Below are 26,965 nucleotides of genomic sequence, written 5' to 3'. Positions count from 1 at the left end.
TGTTCTTTTCCTTCTGCTCTGAGAGCGCCCCCGCCTGTTCAGAGACGGAACTGGGTCCAAGAAAGATCCAATTGAACCAAAGTCTGGAAGGATATCCATTCCCTCTTACCCGCAAATACAAACGTGAACACCGTTTTCTTAATAAATTTATTCACAAAAAAAGTGAGATTGCAGAGGTTCTGGGGGCTGTACATGGTCAAGGGCCTGGTGAGCTCTGTACAAGGGACAGGAAACAAGGTGGAAGGGTGCTTCTTAATAAAAAAAATAATGGGAGCTACAACCAACCCCCCCTCCCCGATTAAAAAGACACAAAAATAGACGTCTCTGAGGTAAATGGGGAGCCTGGGGGCTTGAGGGTGTTGAAAAGGTTTTCACAGGTGCCAGGGCTTCAAGGTGGTGTCACAGGCACCGAGGTGGCTCCTGCATCAGTTGGTAGAACAGCACGTAGCCCTCACTGGATGCCACCTGATTTTCACTGACAGGGGAGACACTACAAAGAAGGGAAATGGGGGATGGCTGTAGTCATTTCTGTGTATTTCCCTCCTTCCTACAAGAATCAACCTCAGAGAACCCAGGTTGAGCTCGGGAGAGAGACTCCACCTGTCCTTTGTCAGGATCTCATCTTTTGGGGCCTCATAGGAGCTGCAGTGGGATGGGGCAGGGGTTGAATAAGAGGCTGTTCTCACCGGGAGTCGTTGTAGACATGCCAACCAGTCTGGCACCGGCACAGGGCTGTGTAGTGTCCATAGTGGACACTACCCGAGTGGTTGCAGAGGGCATACAGCTGGTAGACAGGGCTTCCTGTGGGTTAGACAAGATCAGTTGCTACAATCAAGAGTTGTGTCCCTCTCCTGGAGGTTCCTTAGGACATTTCCCCCAGCGGACTCACCGGCTTTGTCACTGGCAAAGTCCCCTAGGCTCAGTCGCTGCAATGGGAAGTCAACACCTACTGAACTTTTCTTGATGGAGCCTCGGGAGGTGGAAAATCGATTCAGATCTGAGCCCTGGTTAAGGAGCATTTGGGAGGCTGAAGGTCTGGAAGGGAGCTGAGGTAAGAAGTTCAGTACCCTCCATTCCCCCAACGTGTCCTGGAAGATGGCAAAGAGAGTTGGGGTAGCAGGTTTTTCCCAAGGAAAACTCAGTGAAGGTGAGGAAACAGAATGTATGGGAGATATCCTAAGAGAAATAAGAACTGGAAGATTAGGATATGGAGCACGAGGATTCGGGGGAATCTTTGTACTGTCAGCTTTTTGGTACTTCGTGTTTTCTGCCGGCATCGGTCACACACCTAAATAAACAGCAAACAATCTTAGGTCAATGTGCTCTCACCTCGGCTGGTTTTTCTGACACCCCAATACCCATATAAATTTAGTATGCTTCTCATTGCTTTGCCCTGCCCCCTTTAGCCCAGGCATACTACGACATACCTGAGATGCTAACACACACCCAGACATGTAACTGCTATTCCCATGCTAAGGAAGCATGCATCTCCTTTTATTCAGACAGACCCCCAAGTCTCCCACCATTATAAACCCCTACATACTGGGGCATTTTCTGACTCCAGCTCTTCTTCCTTGGTGAAAAGGCTGAAACAATCCCGCAGAGACACTTTGCCCCCAGCAAATCCTTTCTGGGGGGAGGGGGAAGTAAGGGTCAGCATCTTCTGAATCCCCCCCTTTAAAATCTTTTATCTTTTCATAATCCAGGCTTCAATTCTGCTTCAGAGACCCACATAGTTCCCCCATACACGTAGGGGTGGGTCACAAAACCCATGTTCCATCCACCCCTGGAATCCTCTGGAATCCCACCTTGGGGATGGGCAGGGACAGGTCACAAAAAACCTCGAAGGTCGTGGAGCGATACCCACAGGCCTGGCACTTGAGGCAGCTTTTCAACTGGCCCACAAATAGGTCTAGACAGAAACAAAAAGGCAGGAGGAAAAGTCACCGTTGGATGCCTGAGGTGCTCTCTCAGAATCCTGTCTCTTCCCACTCCTTTGCTGCCACCCAACTCTCCACACCATCCCATATCCTCATCATCCAGCTTTGTTCCCCTTCCTCCTTCTCCCAAGCCCGAATCCCCACTGCTCTGCCCCGTTCCATACCCACAATCTTGCTGTCTTCTCGCTCCAGGTAACGCTTCCACATTAAGTTGGCTCGATCGTCATCACTACCACAGATCAAGGGAAGGGAGAGGGTACCGTGAGACAGCTGTGATACTGGGTAGCCCCACCCCAACCATTGAGATTATCCACAGGGCCCTGATCCCGACCCACATACCAGCTCCTTCCCTAGATTTCTAGTCAAAGGAGTAATATTTTTCCAAGAACCTTCTGGGGAAATCCAAGATGAGAGGAAAAAGAATATGCACGAGGGGAGAGTGCCATCCGTCCTCTACAAGCACCACTGGTGTGTTTCATTGTAAAAGGTCCCTCCTTTCCCAGTTTAGTGGCATTCCTAACACTGTTTTATCCCTCTATCTTCATCCTTCAGCCTCACCCCCTTCCTTTCATCATTTCTTATACTTTCAAACTATTCCCCCTCCTTTGTTAAAGGGTCTCCCCCAGGCCCTACATTTTCAGTTTCAGTTAGCTCAGTTCTTTGAAGACTGAATGCTACTGGTAGAACCACAGGGGAGAGAGAGGAGCAAGGGGGAGCAACCCTTACCTCAATTCAGGTTCTTCATGCAGAGCCCCTCCTCGGCGAGGTGGAGAGGGAACCGGGCCACTGGCCAGGATTGGTGGTGCCCGGCGGCCTCGTCGGTTGATTTCAAGGTGTAACCTTTCCATGAGTAGCTTCAGAAACTCTTGGGCATCCTGCTGGCTACAGCCAGACAGAATATGGGTAACTGATCCCCTCTTAGTCCACAGACAGTATTCCCTGCCCAAATATGGGTCCCTACTTCCTCAGTGTAGAAAATGTCAAGGCTCAGAATCATGGTGCTGTAGCCACTGCTTGGCCCCAGCCCCCGATTTGGGCAGAAAGAAATTCTATCCTCTCAGTTTCCCCACCTGTATCCAGAGAAGGAGGGGACGTATTTCTGGAAGACAGCCCGGAACCGAGTAGGATTCACAGCTTCACAGGAGTCAGGGTGCCAGAGGGCACCAATCACATCCGCAAAGGCTGTTGGTGTGACAGTGACACAAGGATTAATGTCCAGAAGAGCAGGCAAGAGGAGATTCCGGGGATAGAAAGCCTCTAGGAATGGAGGAACTGGAGAAACAGCTGTTAACTGTCAGATTGGAGGGGTGGGGATCATAGGTACTGGGGGACAGAATTGAAGGAAGGGGGTGGGGGAAGAGAACAGAAGAAGGGACAGGAATTGGTGCCCACCTTCCGTGAGCTCCTGGGCTCGGCCTCCTCCAGGCACCTCTTGCCGGAAGTCCCTTCGAAGACAAAAGTCTCGGAGAGGCCTAGTGCTGCTCAAACACTGTAGCACGGCGTTGAGGAAACACTGGGGAAGCAGTAGGGACGCTGCCATTACCTTTCAAGGCTGGTGCCCAACAAGCCTCGAGGGGGCCTCAGGGCTCTCCTTCTACATGCCTTCCCCAAATCCGCAGGTTGTCTCCACCCCCCAACACCATTTCACATTCCTTCTACAGAGAAAGGACAGGAAGATGGCTCTTACTGTATTTCCCAGATTTCGGAGGCCAACATGACCAGAGCCCAGGAGCAGTGTGTGACGAGCCTGGAAGGTCAGAGTACAGTCATATTCGACTGGCACTTTCAATAACATGTTGATGGATGTCTCCCCAACCCCCTGCTCACGCCCCAGCTCGAGCCTCTGTCCCTCACTGGTCTTCCTACCTCATTGGTCATGAGCAGTAAACCCATCACAGCTGAGTGTACCACAGACTCAGCCATGGCTGTCACACCTATTCCCCATTTACTCCGCTGGCCGGCCAGCCGGCGATGCAGCTCCTGAGGCAACTCCTCAAGCACTGGCATGGTTGCCCAGCTGCTCCCCACCCCCACTTTACTGCCCCCAAATCCCCCTCCTGCCCCCGTGGCCCCTTCTTGCACCCTCTCCTGCTGGCTCCAACTGCAAGCAGCTTAGCTCACTTAGCTGAGGAAATGTGTAACCATATCAGCAGGTGCTCTAGCTCCGCCCCTCCTCAGCCCAGGGATTAATTAGGTCTAGGCCCAGTCCTAGGAGAGAAGTTGCCTTAAAAGGGCGGGCCTAAGGACCCAAAGAAGAATTCTAAATAGTTAGGTTAATTCCCTAGGGACCAGAAATGTGGCACACCAAATTGGAGAATCACATACAACCCAAGATAATATCTAGAAGGCCTCGGAGAGAAGAGTCCACTGGTGCAATGAGGGGTTGACAAAGGGACTCGGAGCAGGGAACAAGAAAGCCATACATATGGCGGCAAGAGGAACATGAGCATGGGAGACCAACACGTGCCGGAAAGTCCTCACCATCTTGTCATCAGAGTAGAATGGCTCAGAGGGCCGGGCAGGTAACACGTGGTAGGAGCCATGGGAAGCAGGGGGCTCGGTCCGTATGCTGAGCAGGGTAGGGGGGCCAGGGAAGCCCCCAAGACGCCGGAGAGAAGTGCTGCGTCTCAAAGTGGGTGGCTCAGGTCGGAGTGCCAAGCGGCTCAGTGCGGCCCCTAGCTCGCCAGTGCCACGGTGCCCTCCCAAGGCAATCCCCATTGGACGCAAGTCCCCGCTGCTCACAGACTTGGAACGGGCTAAGTTGGTCCGGGATGGGAGAGGCAGAGCCACAGTTGGGGGTGGTGAGCCAGGCAAGGGGACCCCATGATCTGCTCGAAGGGGGCCTCTAGGACGAGAGCCTGAGGTCCGACCCCGACCCAGCTCCACTTTCTTGAGCCTTTCATCCGGGGGACCTGGCCTGGGAGGCAAAGGTCGTAACACGGAGTTTGGCCCAGGAACTGGGTTTCGGCGCTCCTTGCTGCGGGCCCGGGGAGGAAATGGTATCTTGGCTCCCACTCGGGGCTGTACATTGACAGGTGGCTCTCGAGTTCGGCCCAAGCGGTGCTCAGAAGCCTGGGGCATTGTGGACACCGCAGGCTGGACCTGGGAACAGAGGGTCAGTCAGCATTTGAATTAGTAAGGGAGATAAGACATAGGCTACCATGCAAGCTGGCTTCTACATGTACTGAGGGCATGAATCACGTCTATAAAATCAGTTCTCGCATCCCCAGAACTTAGCAATGTTTGACACAAGGAAAATACTTAGTATTCCTTTAATAAATGAATGACTGAATAGTAGCCCATCATTTTGGCCTTTCACGCCCCACCCCCTCTCTATAGACTACAGATTTACTGAAAAGCACTGGCAGTCCCAGACTCAGCTGTTTTCATAATTTACAAACTCCTAAAAATCCTCCTATCTGGCTAGTCAAGTGTGATATGCCTCAGACCTGGGACCGTGGATGCAGGAATCGGCATTCCAACCTCAAGCCCTGCCCTTATGGGTTGCAAACGAAGCCGATTAAATGGGTGGTTTGCAATCCACTCCCTCCTCCAGTTCTGGGCCCCCATTTGCTATGTGGGCTCAGGGAGCAATGGTTTGGGATGGAGGACGAACTACTTGACCCCTAAATTCTGCACCTCTCCCACCACCACGGCGAGGTTTTACCCGGGTCCGCCCCCCTCGAGGGCAGAAAGGCCGAGGCCGCTGATTGGCTACAGTGTCCGGCGGCATAGTCCCCGCGGTCCGAGAATGCTGCTCTTCCAGCCTACTTCCCCCAGGCCCCGCTGGGCACCGCGAGCCTCTCCCTTTGTGGTGACCGTCCTCCGGGGTCTGCATCCGTTCTCCCTCAGCTCCCCCACCCCACCCCACCCCACCCCGCCTTAAGGTCCCGGCCCATACCTGTGCCCCGGGGAGGTGGCGGGGGAGGCCAGCCGGGGTCCAGCTCCAGCTCAGGGCCACCCCCTCCTAACCCCGAACAGCCTCCCCGCGGGCCGGGCTGCAGCTTTAGCGGCAGCTGTAGCCCAGCTTGCTCCCGCCGCAAGGGCCACCGCCATCTTTGTTGGTGCGGCCCGGCCACCGGCCACCGGCTTCACAGTCCCCTAAGGCGCCTGCGCGCCCACACTCGGAATCCTCCCACCCACCTCCTCGGCGCTTGCGTGAGCCCGCCCCCACGGCTCCCCGACCGACACCATGGAAACGCAGCCAACTTTAGAACCACTAGTTCCCGGCCTTGCCGGATGGTGGTCTTTAAACCATTGCCGCAAGTCCCTGGGGTCAAGGTCCTTCATCCCGTCATGTGGTTCATAGGGATGAAGAGCCGAAAACTGGAATAACGGAAGGACTTGCAACAGAGACTCTTTCCAAACAAGAGGGAAGCAGCATGGAAAGCTGCATGCGGGTCCGCGTCCAGCCTGAAAACCAATAGAGAAGCATTTAACACTCCACCTAGGGATGGGAGATCCCTAGTGGGAATAGAACCCTGAACCTGTAAAACTCTTCTTCCAGCTCCTTTGCAGGCTCAGGCAGTAAGGAAAGCATGGCTCACTGCTAAAGGGAAAAGCAAATCTCAACAACAGGGAGATAGATTTTCTCCCATTTGTTAACCCTTGAAAGGACATTCATTACCCCCTCCCAACCTAGTGCAGTTGTTTTATGTACCTCAATATTTTGCTTGTTCACCTTGTTAACAGCCAACAATGAGAACCACAGGCCACATACATAGGAAGCAGCTTTTATTGACGGTTGTTTCCAGAAACCAAAAAAAAAAAAAAGCTATGAGCTGTCAGTTAACGCCCTGTGCCTCCGGATGCCTCCAGGGTTCCACTTGGAGAAGGGATACAAATGGCCTATTTCAAGGCCCAAGTCTTTCACCTCCCTGCACAGCTTAACTTAGAAACTTTGTGACCGTATTCTATTGCTGGGTTTTTGAATTTTTTTTTCCCCTCCAGCTATAGCTACTTTGTAACAAACAGAGGTGACTCTGAAAGACTCTTGAGTAAGAAGAACGATTCGCAAGAAAACAGGAATACAGCCTATCAAAAGGCCCTCTGTCCTGCCTCGGTGGCTTGATCCTTCATTGGTTGCATTTTTCTTTGTGCTGGATCACACCCTTCTGAATCAGATCAGGGATTTCCACTGCCAGCCAAGGACCCAGCTGCAATACAAGGGAGACCCTGTGAGGATACTATCGTAGTCAATTCCTCTTGTTCCACCTGAACCTCCTTCCCAGAGACTCCGGGAGAACAGCCTAGAGGAACAACACTGCTCCGCCCTTAGTCTCAGCCTGGCTTCCGGTACTGGTACTGCTTAGGTCGTGAGCCCTCCCTCTTCCTCTCATATACCAAGAGTAGCAAACTTACCCCTAGGGCCATAAGATGAGCTAGTCCAAACTTGGGCACATTCCTGGCCCACAAAGGTTTGAAATGATCAGTCAGACATATTTTGCCACCCCTGTGAGAAGGACAAGAGGAAGGCGTTGACACACAAAACTAGCCATAATGTATAGCAGCAGCCTCTTGGGAACCCAGGAAAATTAGTGCTCACAACTGAGAACAAGGCCAGCTAAGCACTTTGCATAGGCTTGACATAGGGAAAGCTAGATTCCCTCTAGACTCGGGAGCAGCACCCTCTGGGGAGACCTTCTGTCTCTTGAGCTCCTCCCTAAGGCTTTCTTTGCTCTTTCTCATCTCCTAGTCAATCCTACCTGTACATCTTTGCTGTCTTTCCGTCCAGCTCAGGGACTGCAATTTCTGGAGCAGTAGTAGGATATGTGATAGGAATCTGGAGAAATTACAAAGCCTTAATAAAACAGAGAACTGAGAGAGAAATGAACTAGTCTAATTAAACATATATATTTCCTGGTTGATCTGCTTGTTCAGCAGAGCCCCCAAGCGCCATGTACAGCTCGGATTCTAGACACAGAGATTAGTGACTGTTAGAGATCAGCCTCAAACCTCAGCTTTCCCCTCCCATTTTAAAAGTTTTGTTTAGACCCTTCAAGGAAGTTTAGCTTGTTAACAATGATCTAATCAGTGCCTTTCTACTAACCTGCATACATCCCATTACATGACACTCACTTCAAACTCGATGTCAAACTCATATTTGAGGAGGTCATGGATGTACCAGCATTTTCCAAACCACCTGAAACAAAGACCAAGCCACAGTCCAGTCAGACCATTCCTATCATACTCAAATGGCATCTCTGTTTAGGCCACCAAGCTGAAGACTCACAGGTTAGGAATTAGGGCACTCTAAACTGATGCATGGTGGCTTTTGGTTCATTATGGGATACCAAATTGTTCAGATAGGATCCTACTCACACCTCTCAAGAGGGCCTGCTTACCGGGTTCCCTCCTTATTGGACTCCAGTCGGAACCAATCATTGTCTGAATTCTTGTTGTTCTCCACATACTGAAAGGAGAAAATGAAGTCTTAGAAAAGGGAGCTGGAGCCAGATGTGGTGGCGCACACCTTTGATGCCCGCACTTAGGAGGCTCAGACAGGATGAACTCTGAGTTCGAGGTCAGTCTGGACAGAGCAAGTTCCAGGACAGCTAGAGCTACACAGAGAAACCCTGTCCAAAAAAAAAGAAGAAAAAGAAAAGGGAGCTGGAGGCAAGGGTAGACCCTCTTCAAAAGTGTGATTGTTTTCCTTTTTAGTCTGTTTTGCACAACTTTTCAGACATAAGCAAAATGAAAGAAAAGGCAACACAAGCAAGCTGGGTGCTTGCCCAGAGCAGACAACAGAATATCTAGGTTCCCTACAGTATAGCAACCACAAAATATTTGGACACTCATAGGGTTATTTTCTCACTCCTGATAGCATCTGTCCTTAGCCTAAAACTCACCTTACCAGATATACTAGGACCCTGTGCTAGCTTTCATTAGCAGCTACAAGTTAGTAACTCTCAAATCTTTATCTTTTTTTTTTAAAGATTTTATTTATTTGTTATATATACAACATTCTGCTTCCATGTATATCTGCACACCAGAAGAGGGTACCAGATCTCATAACGGATGGTTGTGAGCCACCATGTGGTTGCTGGGAATTGAACTCAGGACCTCTGGAAGAGCAGCCAGTGCTCTTAACCTCTGAGCCATCTCTCCAGCCCCAAATCTTTATCTTTAGTTCAAGTCTTTTGTCAGAATTTCAAATTCTAGTATCCAACTGCATGTTTCACTTTGTACCTTTTTTTTTTTTTGCTTTTCAAGACTGGGTTTCTCTGTGTAGTGCTGGCTGTCTTGGAACTTGCTCTGTACACCAAGCTGGCCTTGAACTCACAGAGATCCACCTGCTTCTGCCTCCCCAGTGCTGGGACTAAAGACTTGCACCACCACCACCATAGGGGTTCAGTTTATACCTTTATCTAACAGAAAACAGAGACTTAGAACATCCATCTGGGTTTTGTACCACATCCCTCCCCTCTTCCTCTTCAGGGCTCCTGTCCCTGTCCAAGCCAGCCACAACCTACCTTAGAGAACTAAAATGACCTTGAACTTTTGATCTTCCTGTCTCTCCTGAGTGCTGGGATAACAGGTGTGAACCACCAACACATTCTCAATTTCAGGTGGCAGTCTCACTCAGTCACTAAGTCAAAGACCAGCCTTCACCTTTGACCTTCCCTTTCCTTTTCCCTACTACTATTTCATGATGTCCTGCTGCCCTTAGTGTTGGCTGTTTGTCTGTTACACGGTCTCTCTGTAGCCAGGGCTGGTACTATACTCACTGAAACCCTCCTGCCTTTGCCTTCCCGGTACTAGGTTCATAGGTATGTACCATGACACCCAGCCTTAGCTCCGGCCTAATTCTTACTTTTTTGGTCTTTCTTGATAGGGTCTCACTAAATTGCTCAGGCTGGCCTTGAACTACCAGGAAGGCATTAAAACTGTCCAAGACGGGTCTCAAACCTGCAGTCTTTCTGCCTTGGCATCCCAACTGCTGCAATTACAGGCTCCCAGCTTATACCATGCTGTTTCTAGTTTGCACTCCTTTGCTCATGCAGTCCTTGTTTTTTTATGAAAAAAAAAAAACTTTAAAAAATATTTGTGTGTGTGAGTGGCTTTATGTAGAAATGTACACTTGGTGCCTGAGGAGACTAAAAGAGCACACCAGATCCCCTGAAACTGGAATTATGAATGATTGTGAGCATTTAAATGCTGGGAACCAAACTAGCTAGGTTCTCTGCAAGGGCAGTAAGTGGGCCATTTCTCCAGCTCCTGTCCTTATGTCTTAAACATCTTTTTTCCTACCCTTATGTTTCATATGCTACTATTGTGTGTGTGTGTGTGTGTGTGTGTGTGTGTGTGTGTGTGTGTATACATGCCAAGGTGTGCATGTGGTAATAACAGGACACCTGAAGCAGTCAGTTCTCTCCTTCTACTATGTGGACTCCAGGGATTGAATGAAGGTTGTCAGGCTTGGTAGCAGGTACTTTACAGACTGTGCCATCTCTCTCTGGCCCGTGTGTTTATACTTTAAGTTTCAACTCAAGTTTTACCACGTCTAAGAAGCCTTACCCTAGCAAACTAAAGTTGAATTGCACATCTCTCTCCATACTCTGAAAATATCCTAGTTATGTCTGTCTCTCCACTTAAACACAGTATAATACTGCTTCCATCAACCTCAGTGGGTCCCTTTTTTTCGGCTTTGTATACCATACCCTTCTAGGTAGTAGGAACACTATCATATGCTTTATTATTGTGTTTGAGGCAGGGTCTCAAGTAGTTCAGACATTCTTTGAATTCATTATGTAGTCCAGAATGACCTGGACTTCCAATCCTCCTGCCTCCACGTCCTGAGTGCTGACAATGCATTAGCCACATAGTTTATGAGGGGCTAGGGATAGAACCCAGAACTTCTTGCATGCTAAGCAAACACTCAGTCAACTTCTCAGTGAAGCAATATATAAGGCCGGCGATCTGCTGGTCTCTGAAGCAGACGGAAACCACCATAAGGAGTGTAATCTTTCTCTTCCCACAACAGAAAGATTAGCTGAAGAAATGGCTAATTTATAACTAAAAGCATCAATCTCTAACTTTCTACATCTAACCCCGTAAGTTTTCAGCTTATTCCTTTCTGTGAGTTCATTCATTCCTTTCATTCATTCCATTCATTTCATCACGAAGAATGAGAGAAGAGCAGTGATGGGCCGAGATTTCGGCCTCTGAGGAGTGCTTTTGACCCCCCAAGCCCTCCTCTTACATACAGCAGAACAAACACCTGGCCTGGGAGAGACACGTCACCTTCCAGGAACACTGCTGGTTTTTTCCTTTAAGGTCTAGCCCTACGGTGCTCCTAACCAGAATCTGTTCTGCAATCTCCCTGCGTAATCCCCCAGCCCACAAATAGTCACAATTTATATGAATTTATAAACTTAAAAACCGGAAGCGGCTTCCGCACGGAGGCAATTCCTGAGGACACCTGATTACCTGCTACCCCTTAGCCACGCGGTCAACCACAGGAGTAAAACTGACCCGGATAAGGGACTGATATTCCTCCTTTAGTCGCTGCACCCACAATTCCCGATCCCGGGGTCCGGCGTTAGTCTTCAGCACCGGGATCTCGGACACGACCCGCCGGGTGGCCTCGTCCGCCATCTTGGACCAGGGCACAAGAAAAATGCGGAAGTGGAGTTGCTTGCAACTTACTCAGGGCTTCGCCATCTTTACTATGGGAAGATGAGGCGTTGTGTGGCCTTAAAGCCCTCTCTGAATGCACTCTTAATTTTTTGGTAAGAAAATAAAATTGGCCCACTGGTGTGAGCGTCCGGAAGAACAGAATGAAGATGGGTTACTCTGTCCGGAATATGGCACCTATCATTAAATCACCGGAGGCTGCTCAAAGAGTGACTTCCGCTCATGCTCAGAAGCAAACTTGGGAAACCCACGACTTTCCCAAACCAGGAAAGTTGTTAGAATTCCAGGTTTTTCTAAACATTCTTCAAAGAATTGTGTCGTAAAATGCACAATTTACGTGTTTTTGCTTCAAGATGACTTCCTTAGTTTATACAATGCCTGCCCTGAAACATTAACACAACTGAATTCGGAGTTCTTGCTCGTTCTTAAAGGGGACAGGTCTCATGTATCCCAGGCTGGCCACAGACTCAAACAGGATAGCTTGAGCTATGCTTGCTTATGCCAAAAATTAATGTGTCTAGGTTTTAAAACCAACTGAACGATAAAACATTTTGCAAAGAGTTATATATTTTTTTGTGTGTTATGCACAAGCTATACAGACATAATTTGATCCTGGATTAAATCTCTCAAATGGCTAGAGGATAGAAGACGAGTCTTCTGCTAACGTTTTGTTGTTGTTGTTTTGTTTTGAGACAGGGTTTCACTGTTGAGCTCCAGCTGCCTGGAACTCGCTTTGTAGAGCAGGTTAGCCTCGAACTCACAGAGACTTGCCTGTCTCTCCCTCCGGGGTTCTGGGATTAAAGGCGTGCATCACCACTGCCCAGCAGTTTGGGGGTTTGTTTTGTTTTTGTTTTTTTTTTTTTGAGACAAGTTCTCATTATGTAGATCAGGCTGGCCTCCAAGCCACAGAGCTGCCTGTCTTCCAGAAATTACCCATATAATTTCTAACCTCATTTGACACTAAGAAATCTCAATAGGGCATAGTGGTCCATACCTGTTATGCCAGTACGGGGTGGGGGTGTGGAGGTATAGGAGGGATGCATGACAGGAAGATTGCTGCAACTCAATCCAAAACAAACAAATAAAAACAAAAACCCATATGTGGTAGGTGCACATCTTTGATCCCAGCATTTGGGAGGCAGAGGCCATACTGATCTTGGTAAGTTTGAGTCTATATAAGCAGTTAGATCCTGTCTCAAAGAAAACAAGTAGAACAAACGAGAAAATGGCTCAAGTGGGTAAGGTGCTTGTAGCACCAGTCTGGCCACCTTGGTTCCATCCCTGAAACCCACATAAAGATGGAAGGAGAGAATAGACTCCACAAGTTGTCCTCTGACCTACATACATGCGCTGTGTGTGGCATGTATGCCCCTTCAACGAAAATTTAATTTTTTTTCTTGAGACAGTGTTTTTTTTGTGTAACAGACCTGGCCATCCTGGTATACCAGTCTGGCCTTGAACTAACAGAGATCTGCCTGCCTCTGCCTGCCAAGTGCTGGGATTAAAGGCATGCACCACTATGCCTGGCCTATTTGTAATTTATGGTAGTGTTTTGCTTGCATGTATGTAAGGTACTATGTACATGCAATGCCAGTGGAGGCCAGAAAAGGGCAACAGATGCCCTGGAAATGACATTACAGTAACAGACATTACTTCCATGTGGGTGCTGAGAACTACACACCTGTCCTCTGCAAGCACAGCAAGTGCTCTTAACTGCTGAGCCATCTCTTCAATCCTCTAAGTTAAATAAACAAACACACAGATGTATTTTTTGTTTTGTTTTTTGAGACAGGGTTTCTCTGTGGCTTTGGAGACTATCCTGGAACTAGCTATTGTAGACCAGGCTGGTCTTGAACTCACAGAGATCTGCCTGCCTCTGCCTCCCAAGTGTTGGGATTAAAGGTGTGTGCCACCAACGCCCGGCCACAGATGTATTTTTAAGGGCTGAGGATGTAGTGCTTGCTTAGCCTGCACAAACCTGGGTTTGACCCCCATTACCATATAAACAAATCAGACCTGATGGTGTCATCCCAGCCTAGGCTACAAAAAAATGATGTTGGACTTTTCTTTCTGAGATGCTTTCCCTGTGTGACTTGGAAGAGTATTTGTTTTTATTGAGACAAGGTCTATGTTGCCCTGGCTATCCTAGAATTCTCTGTAGATCAGGCTGGCCTTGAACTCACAAGATCCACCTGCCCCTACCTTCCGAGTGCTGGGATTAAAGGCGTTCACTAGTTTGCCTGGCCGGTAGAGTGTTCTTGTTCTCTCACCCCTGTGTTGTTTGATAGCATGTTCTCGGTCTCACCCTCTTGCTATGGAATAATCCTACTGTGAATATGTATTACTCTTATTGGTTAATAAAGAACTGACTGGCCTATAGCTGGGCAGGAAGAGACTGGGCGGGAGAGCCAGACTAGAAGGATGCTGGGAAGGGTGGTGTCTGGACTAGAAAGCAGACACAGAAAGAAGCAAGATGGGCGTGCCATAATGAGAAAAGGAACCAAGCCACATGACAGAGCATAGGTAAGAAGTATGGATTAATTTAAAATGTAAGAGTTAGCTAGTAACAAACCTGAGCTATTCGCTGAACATTTATAATTAATATTTAGTCTCTGGGTCGGTTATTTGGGAACTGGTGGGTGGGAAAGAAACGTCTACCTACACCCTCATTCTCACTGTTGCTCTGTTTCTTGAGACTGCTCTTATGTAGCTTGAATTCCTGACTCCCTTGTCTCCACCTCCCAAGTACTGAAGTTACAGGCACAGGACCAAGCCTGGAGGGTTTTTACCTTACTAGCACACTATTAATCTCTTTACAAAGATATTAGATATAACTAAGACACAGCTTTGCAATGCTTCACTAGAGATCTCCTAAAGTAATTAAAGATTTATTTCATTTTGGTGTAGGCACGGGATTGGGGTAGGAGAACAGAGATTTGAAATGAGGTTTTAAAATTGTCCTTAGTTGTTTTAGTTCTGTGATATGCATCTCTAAAGAAATAACAATGTTTCCTAACATCCCTGGCTAGATACGTATACAGTGTTCTGCCTGCATGTATGCTTGTACACCAGAAGAGGGCACCAAATCTCACTACAGATGATTGTGAGCCACTATGTGGTTGCTGGGGATTGAACTCAGGACCTCTGGAAGAATAAATAGTCCGTGCTCTTAAGCCCTAAGCCATCTCTACAGCCCCTACCTTTTTTAAAAACTCTTTTAGGAAATGTATTTCTTTAAGTATTTTTTATGTGTATGAGTGTATTACATGTATGTATGTGCACCACATCCAATCCTGATGCCCACAGAGGTCAAAAAAAGGACATCAGATTCCATGGAACTCGAGTTATAGTTATGAGCTCTCATGTGGCTGCTGGGAACCAAACTCCCATCCCCTGCAAGAGCAGCAACTGCTGAGCCATTGTTGTGGAATAATCTTTTTGTACACTGTTTTGTTTTAGAGTTAGGGTTTCTCTGTGGCTTTGGAGGCTGTCCTGGAAGTAGCTCGTGTAAACCAGGCTGGTCTCGAACTCACAGAGATCCACCTGTCTCTGCCTCCCGAGTGCTGGGATTAAAGACATGTGCCACCACTGGCTGACGTGTTTGTACACCGTGAAGATGTATCTTTGCCAAGGCACCTTCTGATTGCTTCAATAAAGAGCTGAGTGGCCAACAGTTATGCAGGAAGAGGTTAGGCAGGACTTCTAGAGAGAGAGAGAGAGAGGTGGGGGGGTATCTAGGCGTAGGAAAGATACCAGATGACATGGAGAGGAAACAGGAGGTGCAAGATGGAAGAGAGTTAAAAAACCACAAGGCAAAATGTAGATTAATATAAATGGGTTCATTTAAGCTACAAGAACTAATGGGACACAGATGAGATAAAAAGGTTAAAACAAAAAACTAATGGGACAAGCCTAAAGCTATAAGCCAAGCTTTCACAATTAATAAGTCTCTGTGTTGTTATTTGGGAGCTGCCAATACAGAGAAAGACTTGCCACAAGCCATCTCTTCAGACCCTCTACCTCTCTTTTTTTGAGGATGAATCTAAACTTTTTAATAATGTATGATATTCTCAGCACCCCACAGTGGCTCACCATCTCTCACTTTCCATAATTTCAATTGCAGAGGATCTGACATGACTTCCTTTCCTGGCCTTCATGAACACCAGGCAGGCATGTGGTGCACATACATACCATGCAGTCACAACACTCATATACAGAAAAAAAAACTTTAATAATAAACATTCATTGAACATACTACCATATTGGGACATATCCACTGATATTTAAAAATCACAGGGTCAGGGCTGCTGCCATGGCTCGGGGGACAAAAGTTCTTGCCACACAAGCCTGAGTTTGACCATCAGAACCCACATAAAAGTGAGGGACTGTGCAGGCAGGCTTTTTCCCCCCAGCCTGCCAGTTCCCAAATAACTAACATGGAGACTTAATATTAATTATAAATGCTCAGTCACTAGCTCAGGCTTGTTACTAGCTAACTCTTACACTTTAACCCATATTTCTTATCTACTTTCCCTCAACACAGCACATTCATCTTGCTTCTCTCTGCATCTCTCGTGACTCCTCAGACTCCACCTTTCTTCTTCCCAGCATTCTCTTTGCCCCAGAAATCCTGCCTAGCTACTGGCCAATAAGCTTATTGTTAACTATGAGAACAACACGTGTTCACAGAGTACAGAAAGATTATTCCACGACAGGGCTGACTCCACAGTTTCACAACTGTGTCATTCACATGCATCACACAAAAAATGATAAAATCATTGATCCATATGAGATTAAACTTTCAATGAGCATGCCCCACATGTGAAAAAAAAAATTCCTAAAGCCACACTCAGAGAAGTCAGGCAGGATTCTGTTCACAGCAAAGGCCTGTCCCTGGAGACAACTAATAAGCCTGGGGAAATGGCTCATCTATGTAAGAGATTCTAACCTGGAGCTAGAATTCAGATCAGTCTAGATCTAGACAAATAATCTAGATCATTAATCAGTACAAAAAGTACAAAGAGCCATTTTAGCAGGACAAAGTTATTCATTGCTTCGGAGTGCAAATCAGGGTAAAACAGGAAGTGGACTATCAAATTTAGTTTTTTCAGATAATCTCTTGTGTATGAATTTAGATGATTCTTTTTGGGTTTTTGCTTTTTTGAGACAGGGTTTCACTCACTCTGTAGAGCAGGCTGGCCAGGAATTCAGAGAGATCTATGTCTGCCTCTGCTGCCCAAGTGCTGAGATTAAAGGCTTGCAGCACCACGCAGCTAGTTTATCCTTGTTTTAAGGAATTCCTATTAGACGGTAACTCCTAAACTATTAAAGGAAGGCCTCAGGTTTATCTATTTTCAGAGCAGGAATTCACTTATAAGCAGATATTTATGCTCTACTCTGCTCTAGGTGTTGGAAATACAGTAGTGCACAAGGGACTGGGAGTCCCTATCCTCATGGAAATGACCCTAACACAACTAAGCAAAGTGGCAGAGCAGGTCCGGTTGGATACCTCAGTCCTAAAAAATGCACTGATGGAAGACTACTGTTTGGCTGAATAGTACAGCTGGTGAATGGGAAGCTCCTGAGCTTCTTTATGGTAAGCCCATTAGCAGACATCACAGGGAAGGCATAGGAGAAATGACTGTTGTATCAGGGAAAGAAACATTGGATTGGGGCAAAATAGAATTAAAAAGAGAGAGAGAGAGAGAGAGAGAGAGAGAGAGAGAGAGAGAGAGAGAGAGAGAGACATGTCTTTATGAACTTCAAGGAATTGATCTAGACCCTATTGCATTGGAAGATTCTTTTTTTTTTTTTTTTTTTTTTTTTTTTTTTTCTTTTTGGTTTTTCGAGACAGGGTTTCTCTGTGTAGTTTTGGAGCCTATCCTGGCACTCACTCTTGTAGACCAGGCTGGCCTCGAACTCACAGAGATCTGCCTGCCTCTGCCTCCCAAGTGCTGGGATTAAAGGTGTGCACCACCACCGCCCATCGTGCACTGGAAGATTCTTGAAGATGGTCAGAGAAATGCTCCTTATAGTGTAGAGATTTAGAATAATATACACAATAGCCAGTTTGGTGGGGGATGTCTTTCTGTATATGTTTCTCTTATTGGTTGATGAATAAAACACTGTTTGACCAATAGAGGCAGGAAAATAGGTGGGGCTAGGAGATGAGAATTCTGGGAAAGGTAGGCAGAGAGGGTGTAAAAAGGAACACTATGTAGCCGGCAAAGGAGTAATAGGTCTGGGCATTCTCCAGTAAGCCAAGATTGCATGGAAATACATAGATTTATTTATTTATAAATGGGCTAATATCGAAGACAGAGCTAGCCAATAAGAAACCCTACTCATTGGCCAACAGTTTTATAATTAATATAAGTTTTGAATGCTGAACTTTATCTTAGCTCTTATTTTAATCCATTTCTCTTCATCTACGTTTTGCCTTGGGGCTTTATACATTTCTTTCTGTATATCTTACTCTGTGTTTGCTGGTGGCTGCCTGGCTGGCCCCAGGCATCTCCTCTTTCTTCCTCATTCTCTTCTTTTTCTCCTTCTCTGAGTCTAGATTCCTCCTCCTATTTATTCTTTCTGCCTGGTAGCCCTGCCTTTCCCTCTCCTGCCTAGCTGTTGGCTGTTCAGCTTTTTGTTAGATGAATCAGGTGCCTTAGCAGGCAAGGGGAAACATATTGCGGGAAATTACCAATACGGAGCCAGGTAGAGATACAAGGGATTTTAATAGGGAAAAAGCCTTACTTAGAGAGTGACAGAGCCAGCCGGTGGGCAGCAGTCTGTACAGCAAGCTGAAAGTGAAACCGAAACCAGAAACCAGCCACCTGACCAACTCTCATTCTACGTCACCCTGACAACACCCTTGCAAGCGTGGTCAGGCACTAGGCAGACATGGCTACAGCTTCCCCTACTGTGGGGGACCGAATCAGTCCCCCATACCCTACAGAAACAAATCAACACATCTTCACAAAATTAAACAAATGAAGCAGAAACAAATATAACACACCTTCACGCAGTTAAATATTCTGAAGCAGAAACAAATGTAACACATCTTTGCCTAGTTAAAATAATAGTCCACAACAGCTTGCCTCTATAATTCATAACCTTAGTCAATTGGTAAACTTTCCTACCACCTCCAGATCTAATCAGCAGCAAGGATCAAAGGTTTGGGGAATGGTGACATTCTAGACAGTTTATCCTAATTAGAAACTTTTGATTCTTTGGCCTCAGCCTCTAGAGTTCAGGAATTGAAGCCATTCATTACCACAGCTGCAAGCCTGGCACAATTTAGCCTTCACTGTGACTTCACTTTTACCCAGGAGCTAGTGAGATCTGGTACTGTGGAATATTGTTTTGACTATATAAAGATGTTACATTTGTTTTTGCTGGATAGTTGGGGCAGGCAGGCAGACAGAATAGGAGAAGAAACCTAGGCACAAGAGGAGCAAGAGAGAGAGAGAGAGAGAGAGAGAGAGAGAGAGAGAGAGAGAGAGAATGAAGGGGATGCCCAGGGCCAGCCAGGCAGTCACCAGCCAGCTAGACATAGAGGAAGCAGGAAAAGTAGGACATACAGAATAAAGGGATAAAGCCCCAAGGTAAAACAGAGATGAAGAGAAAGAGGTTAAATTAAATTATAAGAGCAAGTGGGACAAGCATAAGAAAAAGCTGAGCATTCATAACTAATAATAATAAGTCTCCATGGTATGGTTTGGGAGGTGGCTGGTGCCCCCCCCAAAAAAAAAGCCTGCTATAATCTGGTAAAGGGTTTGGGGTGCCAGAGGATTTGGTTTACAAAGATATAATCTTTGAGGAGGAAAAGGTTGGTATGAAGATAATTATCATAAAATAAGAAATTCAGAGGTTGGAGAGATGGCTCAGTGGTTAAGAACCCTAGCTGGTCTTCCAGTGGACCTGAGTTCAATTCCCAGCAACCATAAGATGGCTCACAACCATCTGTAGTGAGATCTGGTGCCCTCTTCTGGCCTGCAGACAGAACGCTGTATACACAATAAATAAATAAATCTTAAAAAAAAAAAAAAAAAAAGAAAGAAATTCAGCTGAGTAGCAGTGGTGCATGCCTTTGATTCCAGCACTCTGGGAGGCAGAGGCAGGTGGGTTTCTGTGAGTTCTAAACCAGCATGGTCTACAGAGTAAGTTCCAGGCCAACCAGGACTACACAGAGAAACCTTGTCTTGAAAAACAAACAAAAACAAAAACAAACAAAAAAGGAAATTCAAGAGACCTGTGCATGGTGGTACATGGAGGCTAATAACTCAGGAGGCTGAAGTAGGAGCATCATTCTTGGTTACATGAGGAGTTCCAGGTCAGCTAATAGTATATAACAATATACCCTGCATCCATAAATAAATAAATAACCAAGGGCAGGGAAGATGGCTCAGAGGACAAAGAGGTTACCACACAAGTACTGAGTTTGAGTCTTCAGAACCCACACAAAGCCAGATGTAGTAGTGTGAATCCTCATCCCTATGTTGCAAAGGGGATGGAGGCTCAGACAGGAGAATCCTCAGATGCTCACAGCCCACCTATCCTGATAGCAGTGATTAATGACCAAAAAAAAAAAAAAAAAAAAAAAAAAAAAAATGGTGGTGCACACCTTTGATCCCAGCATTCAGGAGGCAGAGGCAAGAGAATCTTTGTGAGTTCCAGGCCAACCTGGTCTAGAGAGTGAGTTCCAGGATAGCCAGGGAGGTTACACAGAGAAACCCTGTCTCAAAACAAACAACAAAAAAGAAACCTTGTCTCAAATAAGGTAGAAGGCAAGGACTGACAGAAGACTTCCAACATTCACCATGGCATGTGCATGCCTGCTTTTACATCTCTCACACACATACACGTATCTGCTGTGGAATAATCCTTCTGTACATTGTGAAATTAAAGCTGTATGTGGCTAACATAGCAAAGAATTTGTGGAAAACACAGAATTACATTCCTCCAATCTCAGAAAGAAACCATAGAATAAAGAATTCTTCTGAAAAAATTATTAAAGGTATTATCAAGAACAGTCACAGACCATTCAGTTGTAAATAAGCAGTGCATAACAGCTGTTGGGGCTTTCAAAAGCACCAACTGACCTACCTTTAAATAGTTAACTGGCAAACTTGTGTGGGAGGAACAATTGTGCCTGTCCTAGAATTCACTCTGTAGACCAGGCTGGCCTGGAACTCACAGAGATCCGCCTGCCCCTGCCTCCCGAGTGCTGGGATTAAAGGTGTGTGCCACCAATGCCTGGCCGAACAATTGCCTTTGACATCAGAAAAATTATAGGGAGTAGGGCAGCTGGTAAAGGAGCAGCTAACCACTCAACATATTGAAGAATCGATCAGTCCTTGGAATTCTATATTTGTTATTAACAAAAACTCTGGAAAAATGGAGACTGGTAACAGATCTGAGAACTATAAATAAGGTGATTCAGCCAATGGGCTTTTTAGAGCTTAGAATTCCCTTGCCTTCATTAGGTAAGGGATGTTATATTATAATGTGTTGCAGAATATTTGTTTATACTGTAAAGACATGTCTGCTGAAGGTAGCTTCTGATTAGTTTAATAAAGAGCTAAATAGCCAATATCGAGGCAGGAGAGGATAGACAGGACTTCTGGGCAGAAAGAGAAACTGGGAGAAGGAATCTAGGTGTGTGATTTCACCTGCAGACTCAGAGCAAGTTAGATGTGCCATACCCAGAAGACGTAACCGAGCCACATGGCAGAATGTAGATTAAAATTTATGGGTTAAGTTATAAAAGATAGTTGGGAAAAAGCCTATGCTAAGGCCAAGTTTCATAATTAATATGACTCCAGGTCATTATTTACAGCCTGGCAGTCCAAAGGTAGTTCGACAAGAAAGCTTGTTGTAATAGTGATTGATTTAAAAGATTGCTTTTGTTGTTTATTTAAAAGATTTATTTATTGGTCTGGAGAGATGGCTCAGAGGTTAAAAGCACCAACTGCTCTTCCAGAGGTCCTGAGTTCAATTCCCAGCAACCACATGGTTCACAACCATCCATTATGAGATCTGATGCCCTCTTCTGGTGTGCAGATATACATAGAAGCAGAATGTTGTATACATAATAAAATAAATAAAACCTTAAAAAAATTTATTATGTATACAGCATTCTCTCTGCATGTACCCTTGCAGGCCAGAAGAGGGCACCAAATCTCATTACAGATGGTTGTGAGCCATTATGTGGTTGCTGGGAATTGAACTCAGGACCTCTGGAAGAGCAGTTTCTCCTTCTGCCCAGATTCTGAACTGCTGAGCCATCTCTCCAGGCCCAAAAAGACTGCTTTATAACTATACCTTTATAGGAACAGAATACGGAAAAATTTGCCTTCACAGTGCCTACTTATTAAAATTCCCAGCCTGTTAAAAGGTGTCACTGGAAAATTCTTCCACAAGGAATGTTAAACAGCTTCATCTTGTGTAAATATTTTGTACTACAGCCATTAGAAATAATTTGTAACCCTGGCAGTGGTGGAGCAAGCCTTTAATCCCAGCACTTGGCAGGCAGAGACGGGCAAATCTCTGTGAGTTGAAAGCCAGCCTTGTCTACAGAGGAAGTTCCAGGACAGGCTCCACACAGAGAAACTGTCTCAAAAAAAAAAAAAAAAAAAAAAAAAAAAAAAAGAAAGAAAGAAAAGAAAAAAGAAATTCATAAACATTTTCCTAATATAAAATCTAACAGTATATGGATAATATCTTCTTGGTTGATTCAGATGCAGATACTATAGAAAGAATGTTTGATGAAATAAAGAGAATTTTGCTTTACTGGGGATTACACATTGCTCCTGAAAAAAAAAAAATACAAAGAGGAGATTCTACTATTTAGGATATATGATAGGTTTATAGAAAATTTAACCACAGAAAGTACAAATCAGGAGAGATTAATTACAAACTCTTAAGAGTTTCAATTGCTGGGAGATAACTGGCTACAGCCCACAACTGGAATAATTACTGTACGAGGACTTCTTTGGGCCACTAGCTCACAAATAATGACATGGAGGATTATTATTAATTATGAAACTTGGTCTTAGCTTAGGCTTTCTCCAGCTAGCTCTTATAACTTAAATTAACCTGCTTTTATTAACCTACGTTCTACAGTGTGGCATGGTTACCTCTCCTCTGTATCATATGTCCAACTTCCTCAGTGTCATCCTTCCTCAGTTTCTTTCTTTTTTTTGTTTTTTTGAGACAGGGTTTCTCTGTGTAGCTTTGGAGCCTATCCTGGCACTCACTCTGGAGACCAGGCTGGCCTCGAACTCAGAGAGATCTGCCTGCCTCTGCCTCCCGAGTGCTGGGATTAAAGGTGTGCGCCACCAACACCTGGCCTTCCTCAGTTTCTTGTGTGCGTAGACTCAACCCAAGTTATTCTCGTCTTGTCAAGGAAGTCCTGTCTATTCTGATCTGCATAGCTATTGGCCATTTAGCTCTTTATTAAACCAATCAGAAGATGCCTTTCACCCAGTGTGATCAAATATCCCACAACAAACTACTCAAGACATAAGTAATTTATTTCAAACCTTACAAGGTGATATGGTGAAGTGTTTACCTATGTTGTTCTATTATCAATAAAAACCTGGGAGTCAAATATCAAGGTGAAAACCTGATAGATCAAAGAATTGGTGGGGGAGTGGCTAGCTGACTTTGTTTCCACACTTCCCAGATCAAAGAGACTGCACAAAATCCAAGTCCCTCCCTCTTCCTTCCTACACATCTTCTCTATCCATAATCCAATAAGGGCTGAAGTAGTCCAAGAAAATTATTAGGTGAAGCTGAGAGAGAACTGGCTCTGGTAGGAAAAACATTACAGGATACACATGTCCATCATATGAATCCAGAGCTTAATTATATTCTGTTATTTTAACTTCTACACATTCATTTGTCATTTGTCATACAATGTTGCAAAGGTAACCACTGTGCAAGAAACTGCCTTTGCCTCAAATGCTGACAGTATACTATCCAAATTGGACAAGCAGGACACAAAATAAAGTGAATGCCAAACTTTGCCAAGACAAAGTAGGGCAGTCCTTTAAAATTCCTGCTTTACAGAAAAGTTTGTCAGATATTCTAGGCTTATAGGCCCAAGATGGATGCCCCAACATTGCAGTGGAACCTTGGGTGATTATCCAGGCAGCCAGCTGTCTATATCATTTATATAGTTTTGGAAGTTTTTTTTTTGTTTTTTGTTGTTTTTTTTATATAGCTTTGCTTTGCACTTCCTGTTTATCCAGGTAATATTTTATCCTTCTTGGATCTTTGGTGGGGTGAAGATTTTTTTGATTGTTTGTTTGTTTGTTTTTCGAGATAGGGTTTCTCTGTATTGCTTTGGAGCCTGTCCTGGAACTTGCTCTGTAGACCAGGCTGGCTTCAAACTCACACAGGTCCACCTGCCCCTGTCTCTTGAGTGCTAAGATTAAAGGCATGCACCACCAACACCCAACTGATATATAGAGTTTTACAGTTTTCCTTGTTACCAAATTCAGAAAAGAAACTTGCAAAAGATATGTAAAATTTATAAGGTTGATAAACATAAAAGCTTAATTTATCTAAGAAAATATTTTAAGTTCTAGGTTGCTAATACCAATTATAATAAAAAGGTAGTTTATGTATAAAACTTTGAATCTGATGGGCGTTGGTGGCACATGCCTTTAATCCCAGCACTTGGGAGGCAGAGGCAGTCTGATGTCTGTGAGTTTGAGGCCAGTCTGGTCTCCAGAGCAAGTGCCAGGATAGGCTCCAAAGCTACACAGAGAAACCCTGTCTTGAAAAACCAAAAAAAAAAAAAACAAAACAAAAACAAAAAACTTTGGATCCACCAAGATGGGACAGACAGTACAGTATCTTTTCCAAAGGTACCAAATACAAATGGAATGACATTATGAATGTAATTCTTACCTGACAATTGCTTTTTTTGTTTTGTTTTGTTTTTCAGGATAGGGTCCCTCTGTAGCTTTGGTGCCTGTCCTGGAACTCACTCGGTAGACCAAGCTGGTATCAGATTTAGAGATCCATCTGCCTCTGCCTCTCATTCTGGGATTAATGGCTTGTGCCACCACTACCTGGCCTGGCAATTGTTTTTGTTGTACCTAGTTTTACTCTTTTTATCTAGACAAAAGGGGAAATGCTGTGGGATATTTGATCCCACTGAGTTTGCTTTTGCATTAATTAAATAACACCAACCTTGGGTCAGGAGGCAGAGTCAGCAACTAGTTAAGTAGTAGGGAGGGACATAAGAGTTTGGCAGAGCGGAAGGATGTTCTCTTTCTGAGATGCTGGCAAAGAGTCAGCTAGTTGCTCCTCAACCTCTCTGAGCTAGCAGGTTTTACCTCAGCCTCTGACTTCCAATCTATTGATAAATACAACTCTAGAGATTTAGTTAACAACTACATTTGGTGGCAGCAGCAGGAGGCAGATCCTGCAGGAAGTAAAAGTCCCTCCAGGGCTACTGACTGAGAAAATAGGCCAATAAATGCAGAGTTGCAATTACTGCCTGAAACAGTAGTAGATTCAGGTGTAGCTGCTGTGCCAACGGAAAAGCAACATAATGCAGTCTTGGGGTTCACCGTGTGACCCAACATCCTGCAACATCTGGTTAATCTGTTACTTGTTACATAGGTCTAGCTTTGCCTCAAATCATATCCTTCAGCTTTTTGAGTGGTGGGATTACCTTGCCTGGCCACACAATGTTTCTGTACATAATTATCTTCCTATCTCAGTCTGGTTCTCACCCCACATATCTATGAAAACAGCCTTGTCCAAATTTACCTAGTGACCTTTCTTCTTCCACAATTTAAATGACATAGTTTAGTCACCATCTTACTTGATCTCTTTTTTTTTTTTGGTTTTTGGAGACAGGGTTTCTCTGTGTAGCTTTGGCGCCTATCCTGGCACTCGCTATGTAGACCAGGCTGGCCTTGAACTTACAGAGATCTGCCTGCCTCTGCCTCCCGAGTGCTGGGATTAAGGGCACGCACCGCCTGGCCTTACTTGACCTCTTACGCTTAGTACTTTAAGCAAGCTCACTTGGTACTTTCCTCCCCCCCTGTCTTCCTTTCTTCCTCTTTGCTCCTTATTGTCCTCTTTTAAGCTTCCTTCCCTCATCTCATCCCTCAAACGCATGATTCTTCCTTTCTAGGCCATTATCCTCTTTTATGGCTCCAAGAAATATCCATATGCACAGAAGCACACTTTAAACTTTCTTGGTTTCCAACCCACATTATTTAATATTTACCTGTCTAAAAGGATCTCCCTTGCCTCCACATTTATCTCCCATAGAATTAAAAATAATGTAACCAGGGGCTGGAGAGATGGCTCGGGGGTTAAGAGTACTTGACTGCTCTTCCAGAGGTCCTGAGTTCAATTCCCAGCAACCACATGGTGGCTCACAACCATCCATTATGAAATCTGGTGCCCTCTTCTAGTGGAAGCAGAATGTTGTATACATAATAAATAAATTTTTAAAAAATAATGTAACCAGCCGGGTGGTGGTGATCCACGTCTTTAATCCCAGCACTCGGGAGGCAGAGGCAGGTGGATCTCTGTGACAGGGTTTCTCTGTAGCTTTGGAGCCTATCCTGGCACTCGCTCTTGTAGACCAGGCTGGCCTCGAATTCACAGAGATCAGCCTGTCTCTGCCTCCTGAGTGCTGGGATTAAAGGCGTGCGCCACCAACGCCCGGCCATCTTCATAATTATTGTCTCTTCTACTTTTCCAAACTATCCTTAACAGGCAACCGGTGCTCTCTCTACCCAGCCCCACTCCGTGAGGACTGAACATCAGGTTTACCTGTGCTAAGACAGTATTCTACCACTGAGCTAACATCCTTGTGGCCTTCCTCGCTTAAATTAAGCCCCAACTGGTCGACATCTCCAGAGCTCAATCTTCCTCCCTCAGGCTCCAGGCCGGCACTGGCATGCCCAGGCCGGCAAGCAGTCATCTTTCTACAATACAAATATAATTGCTCACACCTCTGCTTTGACCCTTCAAAGCCTCTTCATTGCCCTTGGGATAAAATAAATTTACAATGTCTTGCGCCATCAGGTCCCTCCCTATCTCACAGACCTTATGTATTACCTTTTTCTTTAGCCACGTTAGGCGGTCGGCAGCTCCAGACACGCGTGAGCCCCCACCCCACCCCACCCCAGCTCACTGCCCACACACAATTCAATTCCCAACAGCCCCTCTACGTGAGGCACGGTCGACAGGACGGGAGAGCTCAAAAGGAAAACACCGAAGGGATGAACTCCGAGGGAGGCTCTGAGAAGCGCTGCAAGGTCCGGGTTTCAGAACGTCCGGGTGACAGGAAGTTCAAAGCAAAGGTTAAATCCAGATCTTGAACTTTCACCCGGGTTCACCAGGCAGTCCAACTC

General features: G+C 45.6%; 2 protein-coding genes and 1 long non-coding RNA gene across 5 annotated transcripts; 1 reads left to right on the top strand and 2 right to left on the bottom strand.

The window, feature by feature from the left end:
• Positions 1–128: 128 nt before the first annotated feature.
• Usp21 (ubiquitin specific peptidase 21) lies at positions 129–6,047 on the bottom strand. Its single transcript, XM_027419008.2, has 13 exons — positions 5,842–6,047; positions 4,422–5,042; positions 3,628–3,687; positions 3,333–3,453; positions 3,011–3,122; positions 2,667–2,822; positions 2,105–2,169; positions 1,809–1,912; positions 1,544–1,630; positions 1,210–1,288; positions 890–997; positions 687–801; positions 129–490 (listed from the first exon to the last, which is right to left on the bottom strand). Exons 2-13 carry the CDS (start codon positions 5,019–5,021, stop codon positions 400–402), a joined length of 1,698 nt encoding a protein of 565 aa, XP_027274809.1. The 5' UTR covers positions 5,022–5,042; positions 5,842–6,047; the 3' UTR covers positions 129–399.
• Positions 6,048–6,657: 610 nt separating this feature from the next.
• On the bottom strand, positions 6,658–11,772 carry Ufc1 (ubiquitin-fold modifier conjugating enzyme 1). 2 transcript variants are annotated; one of them, XM_027419019.2, is made up of 6 exons: positions 11,589–11,772; positions 8,285–8,352; positions 7,990–8,082; positions 7,646–7,722; positions 7,302–7,392; positions 6,658–7,096 (listed from the first exon to the last, which is right to left on the bottom strand). In XM_027419019.2, the coding sequence occupies exons 3-6, from the start codon at positions 8,002–8,004 to the stop codon at positions 7,016–7,018; spliced, it is 264 nt and encodes an 87-aa protein (XP_027274820.1). In that variant the 5' UTR covers positions 8,005–8,082; positions 8,285–8,352; positions 11,589–11,772; the 3' UTR covers positions 6,658–7,015. The 2 variants fall into 2 exon arrangements, with proteins under 2 accessions (XP_027274820.1, XP_027274819.1); XM_027419018.2 differs by having other exon boundaries at positions 8,019–8,082; positions 11,415–11,770.
• Positions 11,773–13,892: 2,120 nt separating this feature from the next.
• On the top strand, positions 13,893–26,568 carry LOC118239031. 2 transcript variants are annotated; one of them, XR_004770389.1, is made up of 3 exons: positions 13,893–14,099; positions 16,983–17,172; positions 26,325–26,568. It is a non-coding gene; the product is annotated as an uncharacterized LOC118239031 (long non-coding RNA). The 2 variants fall into 2 exon arrangements; XR_004770390.1 differs by lacking the exon at positions 16,983–17,172.
• The last annotated feature ends 397 nt before the right edge of the window (positions 26,569–26,965 follow it).

The sequence above is a fragment of the Cricetulus griseus genome, chromosome 5, assembly GCF_003668045.3.
Source record: "Cricetulus griseus strain 17A/GY chromosome 5, alternate assembly CriGri-PICRH-1.0, whole genome shotgun sequence".
Classification (NCBI taxonomy): Eukaryota; Metazoa; Chordata; class Mammalia; order Rodentia; family Cricetidae; genus Cricetulus; species Cricetulus griseus.
This window is presented reverse-complemented; position numbering and strand designations above follow the sequence as displayed.